Genomic DNA, 10,902 nt, shown 5'->3' on the forward strand with positions numbered 1-10,902 from the left:
CTGCAGACGTTTGTGGCTCTCCAGTCAGATCCCTCCTCCTCCCATCCCAGTTCCTTCATCCTGCTTCCTGTTTCTTCACAGCACTTACCACTGCTTGACATGAAGTGATGTGTTTATTTCTTAGTAGTGTTTCTCCCAGGAACATGACCACTTCCCCCAGGCAGCGACTTTTGTTTCTGTACCTCTGTGGCCTCAGGACCCAGAGCAGTAGTGGTGACGCAGCATAGGTGCTCAGTAACTGTTCAATAAATGAATCTGTCAGATAGGGAGAGATATTTGAGAGGGGATGTGCCCGTCAGCTCGTACTGCCATAACCAGGTACCATGAGGGAGAAGCTTAAATAACACGAGTGTTTTCTCACAGTTCTGGAGGCTTGAAGTCATAGATCAAAGTCCAGCAGGGTGGGTTTTTGGTGAGACTTCTCTCCCTGGCTTGAAGGCAGCCAGCCACCTTCTCCCTGTGTCCTTGCCTGGTAGAGAGAGAGCTAGCCCTGGCTGGTGTCTCTTCCTACCCGGGCACTGATCCTATCACATGGTTCCCACCCCCATGACCTCCTCTAATCACAGGCCCACCACCAGATACCATCCCGCTGGGGATTTGGGCTTTGGCGTACAAGTTTTACGGAGGGCACGTTTAGTCCTTAACTGGAGCTACTTTCTAATGAGGACACATTAAAGGCTCGCTGTCTTTTCGTAACTGGGGAAGAGATTCTTGTAATGGTGCCTATAATGGTGCCCTGTGCTGTGTGGGGGTGGGGGTGGGGATTCTCCCTGACTCTGTCCCAGGGAGGTAGCGCCCCCTGCTGCAATTTTCCTGCTCCATTCCTCTCCTTTTGGCCAGCTCCACTTTTACTTTAGTTGTTATTTCAGCCAGTATCCTGGGCACACCCTCTTTGGTTGCAGGAGCATGGGTTATCAAGGTCCTCAGGACCAACAGTTATTAAAAAGGTAGCTGGAGTGGTGGAGTGGAAAAAGAAAAGCTCTTTTTACAGAAAAACCCTGTATAGATCACCCCACAGATTACATAATTGTGAAGGAAAGTGTGCAATTGCAGCGGTGAAGTCAGCACACCGCTTTTCCTCATAAACAGGCAGACAACCTGGCATCACCAAGAAGGTAGAAGCAGTTTTGCCAGAAAGGTTTAACTTGAGTCTAATCATGAGGAAATAGATAAATTTAAATTGTGGTACATTCTATAAAATTACCTAGATGGATTTAAAAAAATTTTTTAAATTTAATTTAGAGAGAGCATGTGTTTGAGTCGAGAGGGGCAGAGGGAGGGAGAGAGAGAGAGAATTTTTTTTTAAATGTTTATTAATTTTTCAGAGAGAGTGAGTGAGTACATGCACCTGTGAGTGCCGGTGGGGGAGATCAGAGAGAGAAGGGGACAGAGGGCCCGAAGCAGGCTCTGCGCTGACAGCAGAGAGCCCAATGTGGGGCTCAAACTCAGGAACCGTGAGATCATGGCCTGAGCCACAGTTGGACTCTTGCTTAATCGACTGAGCCATCCAGGTGCCCCAAGGGGCAGAGCGGTGGGGTGGAGAGAATTTTAAGCAAACTCCATGTTCAGTGCAGAGCCTGACATGGGGCTGGATCTCATGAACCATGAGATCATGACCTGAGCTGAAATCAAGAGTTAGACACTCAACCAATTGATCCACCCAGGTGCCTTGTTATACATGGATGAATTCTTCAAGATTGCTGGGGTCATGAAAGATCAAATGTAGGAAAGTCCTAAGGTAGACCAGAGACAGGGCCACTAAATAACAGTCTGTGATCAGGATTTGAAATCTGTATTTAAAAACAACTATAAAGGACATTTTGAGGACAATTGGAGAAATTGGAATTGGACTGTATTAAATAATAATCCTTGTTATTCAAGTGATAGTAGTATCACTCTGTAGGAGAAAGACCTTGTACTTGGAAGAGACATATTGAGGTGTCAGGGATGAGGGTCATGCTGTTGGCAACTGAATTTGAAATGGCTTAGAAAGCGGATGTGTAAGTAGATGGAGAGAGAAGATAAAGGCCATGTGGCTGTGTTAAGAACTGATTAATCTAAAAAAAACAAAACAAAATAACTGGTCTAGGTGAAGGACACGTGGGTGTTTGTTGTTCTGTTCTTTTAACTTTGTTTTCGGTTTGAAGTTTTGCAAAGTGAAGCATTGGAGTGAAAGATAACTGAGTGGAGACTGAAGAAGAAGCGGGAGGCCTGGCTGCCCGTGCAGACCGTGCCCTGTGCCCTTGCTCCTGACCCGCTCCCCAGCCCCGAGGCCTCTCTCTGCACGCCCGGGCCCCTTCTCTGCTCCCCGCAGGCCTCCTCGGGCCAGGACAGTCTCTCATAAGGGCCATGCTTCAGCAGCACTCTTGACCAGCTCGGCCTCCAGTCCAGAATCCTGAGGGACAGCCAGCTCACCCACGAGCCAGGGCTCCAGGCTGCCTGCTAGCCAGTGTGTGGGCTGCCCGCAAGCCAAGTGCCTGTCTGTACAGCAGTCAGCTGTGGAGTGGGGCCGCGGGTGAAGTTCATGGCCAGCCATGCATAGAGGCTGTGGGCTAGGGCAGACGGGAGAGCAAATGTTCCCAAATGAGTCTGGTACAGTTGGCAGTCATAAATCTGTGCCCCCCCTTTTCTGATTGTAACTGATAATGAAAAATACTGGGGAGGCAGTGGTAAAGAGCATGAGCTGGGGTCATGACTGGCTGAATTCAAGTTCCAGCACTTACTGTCTGTTTTTCAATAAATGACTTTACCTCTCTGTGCCTCAGTGTACTTATGGGTAGAATGGGTTAATAACGTGGTGCTGAGGATAAAATGGAATGATATGAAATGAAATCTGAAAATGAAAGCACTTGGCGTGATTATTAGCCCTTAAAATTTATTCACTGCTATTGTTACTCCTAAAAGCTTCTGGAGAACATGATCATAACACTGTTTTCTTTCTCTTTTTTGCCTTTACTATTTGGATTATAAAATCTGTACTTAAAAAAACACGTAATTTTATTTTGCTTTCCTTCTATTTAACATGAATAGCATAGTTTCTTACACTATTATGTTTCTGTGAAACATGAACTCAAGAGCTGTGGGGGTTCATCCTGCTGCTTTTCCCCAGCAGCTTTAGAAGAGGAGCACCCCCAAGACATGAAGGCCGGGCCCCGCCCCGAGGCAGGGACGGCTTTCCTGGTCCTGAAGACTTTGGTCCAGAGGAGAATTTTGATGCTTCTGACGAAGCGGCTCGAGGAAGAGATCTCCGAGGTCGAGGTCGGGGCACCCCGCGAGGTGAGTGTGTGCTGACGGTGCCGGGCTACACTTCGCCGTCAGGGACACACCCGAAATGGTCTGTGAGTGTGGTGTTGTGTTGTTCCCATGTGTAGGAGGAAGGAAGGGTTTACTCCCCACCCCTGATGAGTTCCCTCGCTTTGAAGGAGGACGGAAACCAGACTCCTGGGATGGAAATAGAGAGCCAGGTAAGGAGGGAGTGCCGCTGCGGCTTCTGGTGATCCAAGCCCTGCAGCTCACAGGGTGCAGTCCAGGGACTTTGGAGGGCTCACCAGGTCCTTTTTTTTTTTTTTTTAAATGTTTACTTATTTATTTTGAGAGAGAGAGAGCAAGTGGGGGGAGGGGTAGAGAGAGAGGGAGACCAGATCCCAAGCAGGCTCTGCGCTGTCAGCATAGAGCCTGCCGCAGGGCTCAAACTCACGAACCGTGAGATCATGACCTGAGCCGAAGCCAAGAGTCAGACACCTCACTGACTGAGCCCCCCAGGTGCCCCAGCCCCTTGCTTTTCTGACTCACATCTCCGTGGGAAGACGGATTGTCTTCAGACCCTTTGGGCAGCAGCATTTCATCGCCATAGATTGAGTGCAGAAACAGCTGAGAAAATCCACCTTTCTTCTTCTGAGCCAGATGTCAGGGGGATTTGTCTAAACAGAAGACATTACCATTCTTTTCACGAAGTGGCTTTGTTTTCAGAAAATATAGTTACATGAATTAAAGTTTTCTCAGCTTTAATTGCTAGTATGGCAAATATGAAATATTGTCTCATAAGTTAAATCTCAGTAATTTTTAAGAGTATAAAGACATCCTGAGACTATAAAAAGTCTGAGAACCACTTTTCTGGACCCTACCTGTCTCTTATTTTAAGAGGTATGTTCATTTCTAATCTTCAGCTTTTTTCATGTACTCATGATGTGACTTAGACCTGGCCTAGGTGGGTGTTCAGCATATCTTTCTTGCTTGGATGAGTATTGGTTCTCAAGTTGGTAGTAAACAGTATAATTTCCACCTGCTTTTGGTCGCACTGTGATAGAAGATTGTCATATTCTGAGCCTGTGTTTCCTGTTTTAGGGCCAGGTCATGAACATTTCCGTGATGCTCCTCGCCCTGATCATCCCCCTCATGACGGTCATTCCCCAGCTAGCAGAGAACGGTCTTCTTCTCTCCAGGGCATGGACATGGCATCCCTGCCACCCCGAAAGCGTCCCTGGCATGATGGGCCAGGGACCTCAGACCACAGAGAAATGGAAGCCCCAGGGGGTCCATCTGATGATCGAGGAGGCAAAGGTAAGTGGAGGCCAGTGGTAAACAGTTCCAGTAACTGTGGGTGCCGCAGCTCTGTCAAAAAGGCCATGGGGACCATTGGCCAGCTCCATCCCTGGGTTCCTGTTCTATCTGTTCCGGACAGGCTACTGTGGGTCCCTCTTCCCTTCTCCCCTAGGCTTAGGCTGTAAAGGCAGATGTTCCCAAATGTGGTACAAATATAGCTTGTTCAGGCTCACACCAGAGTCAGTGCGAGTCCTCACTCAGGTGATTGCAAGCTCAGCCTCTGCATTAGCCTCCTTCACGTGCTTCCCAGAGTTCCCCTCCCTGGTTCCTTCAGGGTTCAGGGTTCCATTCCTGCTCTTTGTCAGGGTGTTCCAGAGTAGGGTGGGTGCAGGGGGCTCATGCTCTCGTTGGCAGATGTGCTGGTCGCTACTGGCCGTTCCCGGCCCTCAAGGCTTTCCTTGGTGGCAGGAATGATGGTCTGCTCACAGCTTCTGTGTTTTCTGGGTCTGGGAGGAACTGCTGATGCCCAGAGTCACAAAGACTTTGAGGAATATGGTCTGGAACGGGTTGTTTTCAGGGGGGCAGTAGATTTTTGCTACAGCTTGAAACTCTGGAACTTTATTTTAGAGGTAGCACTTTTAGCCAGAAGCAGTGGCCACCATGCGGTCTCAGGTTAGGCTGGGCCCCTGCATATGTGGTAGTTTGGAGGCTGCTAGAAAGTAAGCCCAGTTAACCTGCCTCATAGTTACAGTCTCTTTACAAAGTTGTGCTTTTTGATTTCGGTGGTTCTTCTCAAAGCAAAACCCCCAGAAGCTACTTCATGTCAGTGGTAGATCTCCCACGTAAGCACTCATTTTTTTGCTGGTCAGTATGGGCACTTAGGACACCTGTAGGTCCCTAGCCAAGGCCACATGGCTAGTGTGGAAGTGACTTCCTAGCTGACATCTTCTCTGCCCAGTCACCTTCAGGTGGGTCTGGGCTGCACTTTGTAGGAAAGGAAGCCAATATTTTCCCTTTGGCTAGCTTTCCTAACCACTTCGTTTTACCTAGATTCACATTCCATTCAAACTTTTAAGACAAAAAAGAGGCACATGGGTGGCTCAGTCGGTTAAGAGTCTGACTTCGGCTCAGGTCATGATCTCACGGTTTGTGGGTTCAAGCCCCACATGGGGCTCTGTGCCGACAGCTCAGAGCCTGGAGCCTGCTTCGGTTTCTGTGTCTCCCTCTCTCTCTGCCTTTCTCCTGATTGAGCTCTTTCAAAAATAAATAAACATTAAAAATTAAAAAAAAAAATTAAGACAAAATAAAGTTGGCAATAGTCTTCTTATAGTAGTGCCCATTATGGGAAATATGACCAAATTCAGCTGAGAAAAAACTTTTTTTAAGTCGGAATTTTAATATACCTAACAGGTTTTTGTGTCCAAGTCTGGAACAGAGAAAACTATCCCTGGGAGTGGGGCACCTGGGTGGCTCAGTCAGTTAAGTGTCTGACTATGCTCAGGTCATCATCTCATGGTTTTTGAGTTTGAGCCCGGTGTTGGGCTCTGGGCTGACAGCTCAGAGCCTGGAGTCCGCTTCAGATTCTGTGTCTCCACTTCCCCACTCATGCTGTCTCTCTCAAAAAATAAACAAACATTAAAAAAAAATTGAAAAACCTATCCTTGGGAGAAATAATTCTAAAAGCTAAGTTTTTTTTTTCTTCTGAAATTGCTCATTTTTAAAGAAATACTTTAGTAAACACATTGTAATTAACATCAACAGTTTGTATTCCTTTTTTTTAATGTTTTATTTATTTCTGAGAGAGAGAGAGAGACAGCGTGAACAGGGGAGGGTTAGAGAGGGAGAGACAGAATCCGAAATAGGCTCCAGGCTCCGAGCTAGCTGTCAGCACAGAGCCCAATGCGGGGCTCGAACCCACAAACTGCGAGATCATGACCTGAGCTGAAGTTGGATGCCTAACCAACTGAGCCACCCAAGTGCCCCAACAGTTTGTATTTCTTAGTTGCTTCCAGAGTTTTTGGTTGCTTTTCAAGTGTTCTCCCAGAATAGAATAACCCCTGGTGGTAAAAGAGAGTGAAGAAGATACACTTGCTAGAGACATGGCCCAGTGTGGTCTGGGTCTCCCTGAGGTCCTCCACGTTTATCTCCGTCACACAGCCTTGGTGAGCATGTGTGGTTGTGAGGAGCATGGCCACAAGCTGGCTGGGAATGTGACAGTGGTGACTAAGGGTGGAGGCACGACTTCTGACACTCTGAATGCTACTGCTGATGTCCTCAGAACTTGGTTTTAAAGACCCAGAGTGTTCCACTGTCATCACTAAAAGTTTGTACCAGGAGTTACTGATTCCCAGTCTCGGATATTAAAAAAAAAAAAAAGTGACATGTGAAATCATTTGTCTCATTTCAGGCCGAGGGGGTCCAGGACCTTCCCAGAGAGTGCCAAAATCTGGGCGTTCCAGCTCTTTGGATGGAGATCACCATGACGGCTACCACAGAGACGAACCTTTCGGGGGCCCTCCGGGCAGTGGCACTCCCTCCAGAGGGGGCCGGAGTGGCAGTAACTGGGGTAGAGGGAGTAACATGAACTCTGGTCCGCCAAGGCGAGGAGCTTCAAGGGGCGGTGGAAGGGGTCGGTAGGAGTTGCGGCTGAGTACCCCAAGGCCTCTCTGGACAGTATTTAAGAACTTCTTGTGGACTTACCAAGAGAAACAAAAGGAAGCCTGCACCATGCAGCCCTGAACTTTCTCTGGGGCGCTGAATCCCAGGAGTCCCTAATGAGGTCTTCAAGACGAAGAGACTGCTGCTGGCTGCCCAGAGTAGCCGGCCCCGTTCTGTCCTGTCCACCCTCACTGCCCTAACTCCCGCTGTTTTGTGAAGAGAAAAGCTGGAATCTTTTTTTTTTTTTAAGTGTCACGAGACATGGAGCACCTCCACAACTTTAAGTTCATGTCCAATTGGGAATTTGTTTCTATATGTACAGTTTGTCAGAGAAAAAAACATTAAGTTGTTTTTGTATGAATACAGAATGTGATTTACGCAAGAATTAACAGAAAACCGGTTGTGAAGTGCTTGCCTTAAGGAAACCCTTCGTTTCCATTGCATCCAGTCTGCTGAGGGTATACAGTTCCTGCTTGTATCTGTGAGCACACTTGATGGGTACCTCTAAGCCATCGAAGTTAACTTCATCTGTGAACTCTGTCTTGGATTCTTGTCTACCCATTCTGTCACTTATTTTTGTAATAGAGTGAGAAATACTTTGAAACTCTAACACAGTCTGAAGTAGATTCAAAGCCTTAGCTACCCCATGCTCTGGCAGGTGGAAAATTATACTCTGAAGAAAATAGTCTGCTGGCTGTGCAAGGAGGGGCTCTCCCGTGGGTGCATGTCCTGGTAATCACACTTAGACCCAAAGTCTCTGTTCCGATGAGAGGAACCTGATGTAAGCCAGAAATAACCTACCTGTACCCTTCTGATTACTGTCCATCATGCCACAGATTCAGTTGAAAAGGAATAGACCAAACATCTCCTAAACAATTTTGCAAACCTTTCTCTCCTACCAGTGTTTAAGGCAGACGAAAGTTCTAGCTTAAAGCCACGAAGTTCTCATCCACAGCAAATTCCTTTAGCTTTAAATAAATGTTAACATTTAGCCCGATTTAGATTGGAAGCCAAAAGTTCAGTTTGATAAGCCCGTGTTTTCTCTACTGACACTTTGTTTTTATAAGAAAACTGTTATTCAAAGGATAGTCCTGTGGCCCCCCTCACATCTTATTAATTACTTTGCCCGCTTCAATGTGCTACCGGAGACCAGTTTACCTGGCCCGTTCAGGGTGCTGAAGTCTCTGCAGTGGCCTAGACAAGGGATGCTGGCACAGCTGGACAGACACAAAAACCTCTTAACTGGTTCCCTGTTAATGTAAAACAGGGCAAAAGGTAAGTTACTTGTGCGCACACACTGCTCTTCAGGGTGCTGGAACCCAGAGACTACAAGTGAGTAATTTTCACTTTGTTTTGAGATATAAAAACAATTTATCACCACGTCACTGTAAACACATGATTAGGAGGCTCAAGAATGCTTCAAGTTTGTGAGGTATTCTTGATTTGCTCTCCATTGGCACAGCTTAAAAAGAAGCTGTAATCAAATTCTGATAAGCTGAAATGGGATCCAGGAGCAAACCCGTATGGAGAACTTCTGTCTGAGATTCATGTGGTAAGAACTTTACCCTCCTAACATTTCAGGCTTCGGTTTTCAACAGTACGTACGGCACCTCAGCAAACAGATAACCAGATCACGTTTTGAGAAAGAGTTCCTTTAGGAAAAACTGAAATCTTTACACTGTAGTTTATTGAATACTTAAGAAATTTTAAAATATCACATACAAGGCATTGTGCTTTGAATTTTATAAACGCTAGATTTTCAGTGTTTGAATTCTTGAGAAAATGCTGGAAAAACAATTTTAAAAAACCACATAACAGCATCAACATAAAAGTGGGCTAAACACTGTCAAATCTTCAGCCGTGCAAATTCTAGAGAAACTGAGACCTCAGAACAGAGATTTAATCGGGGGATGGAAGGAGCAGCCAATGGCACAGTTTTTTCCAGTTACAAAAAGAAGTCTCTCTCTAGAAATAGTGCATGTGCTTTTACTACAAACGCCCTCGTTTGTTCCTCTTGAGGTAGGTAAGTAGCCCTGTTTACTGAAAGGGGAACCAGGCAGCAATTCTTACAGAATACTGGGGTGCGGAGCCCCCATGAAGCCGGGCCAGGGCTTAGGACACTGATTAGGCTCTAGGAATATAAATACTGAGGCGGAACTGAGGCAACCCTCTACTACTGCCCACACACCTGTTGAGGCGCGGGGGAATCGGGCCCCAGAAACTGATCCTTTTCAAACCGTGCAATCCAGTGCAGGGAACAGTGGTTCTCCACCTCAGCCGAACAGGGAGTCACCTGGGGAGCTCTGCAAAATCCCTGGTGCCTGGGTGCCGCGTCACCGCTCCCCACATTCCGGCTGAACTGAGAACGACTGATCCAGAATCTGAAAATTCCAAATACTTTTTTACTTTCTAGTTAATACAGAGCTACTAACAAAACACGTTTTCTGGACTCCTCAGAATACGGAGTCCGAACTTTCTGGCAGTGCGTTAGAATATGCAGTAAACTCAAAGACAAGAAGAAATGCTGAACCTAAAAGGAAACTTGTCAGACATGAAAAGCATCTTACACTGCATTAAAATCAGCCTACAAAATATAAATTATACTTTAAAAAAAGCAGATAATAAAACTAGGAATGATAATTAGGACTTGTAGAAATCCACGGTTTCCGTCAAATACAGAACTTTGGATGCAGAAGTCTCTCGTCTGGAAGGAGTCCCCACCCAGTTCTGCCCAGAGACCTCATAGCATTGACAAGTTATGCTTTTGGTGGCAGACATTTACTTTTTGGTCCGTCGCTTTCATTTCTAATACAAAACCAATCTTCCTTTAATTTTGTAAGGCACCGTATTTACAATCTCACTAAAAACAAAAAAACGAAGTAAACCTTCTTAACTACTTAAATAAAACCTGGTGGCTAAGTTTAGTGTTTAATTCGATACCCTTAAGAATCCACTCATTGAATGAGGGAAAGGAAATCCTCAAGCGCCAAAGAAAACCAGCATATTGTAGCTAAACTGCTACAATCTACCACTGGATTTTTTAAACAACAAGCAAAAGAAGTCTGAGAAAAGTCACAAGGGCAGCTAATTAAAACTGAAGAGCCCTACATTTTTTTTTTTTTTTTTTTTTTTACTGTGCTCAATCCAAGATCCTGGTTAACGCAAAAGCCAGTTACCATGAGTGTTTCACAGCATCGTCACCTAATCAACCACAACATCCCGACTTCATAGCACATGCTACCCGGTCGTGCGGAAGACGCCGAAACCTAAGAGCTTCCGAAACGGATCATGTCCCAGTTTCAGAACAGCCGCTCGAAGAAGTTGACAGGTTCGCCGGCACAACAACGGAGCAGCCGCTCGCCGGCGCGACGTGGAAGGCGGCCGGCGCAGTCCTCGGCTCCGTCCGCGCCGCGTCAGGGGCCGGCCCCCGGTGGTCTCCCGACGGCGGGTCCCGCGGCCGGGCTTCGCGTCGTCTCCGNGCTTCTCAGACCGGCAGCGCCTTGGCGAGGCCGGCACCCGGGCCCAAGCGCCCGAGCGCTAGACGGAGCGCGGTGACCGCACCCCTGGGCAGAAGACCGAAGAGCACGGCCAGCAGCGCGGCCACCTGCACGCAGGCGCCCAGAGCCGTGAGCAACGTACTGCGCAGCCCGAGCGCCGCGTACAGCGTAGCGCCCAGTGCGGCCGCGTAGAGCAGCGCCGGCC

General features: G+C 47.2%; 1 protein-coding gene across 3 annotated transcripts in view; it reads left to right on the plus strand.

Annotated features, from left to right (window-relative positions):
* WDR33 (WD repeat domain 33) overlaps positions 1 to 7,585 on the plus strand; it is a 108,152-nt gene extending 100,567 nt beyond the window's left edge. For 2 of the 3 annotated variants that reach the window (XM_077766745.1, XM_077766746.1), the window contains exons 19-22: positions 3,110 to 3,276; positions 3,372 to 3,464; positions 4,345 to 4,560; positions 6,950 to 7,585. In XM_077766745.1, coding sequence (XP_077622871.1) covers positions 3,110 to 3,276; positions 3,372 to 3,464; positions 4,345 to 4,560; positions 6,950 to 7,179 — 706 coding nt within the window. In that variant the 3' untranslated portion in view covers positions 7,180 to 7,585. The remainder of the gene's footprint in view (positions 1 to 3,109; positions 3,277 to 3,371; positions 3,465 to 4,344; positions 4,561 to 6,949) is intronic. The other variant, XM_077766747.1, reaches the window with a different exon arrangement.
* Positions 7,586 to 10,902: the final 3,317 nt, after the last annotated feature.

Source organism: Crocuta crocuta, unplaced genomic scaffold (assembly GCF_008692635.1).
Source record: "Crocuta crocuta isolate KB4526 unplaced genomic scaffold, BGI_CrCroc_1.0 scaffold5, whole genome shotgun sequence".
Classification (NCBI taxonomy): Eukaryota; Metazoa; Chordata; class Mammalia; order Carnivora; family Hyaenidae; genus Crocuta; species Crocuta crocuta.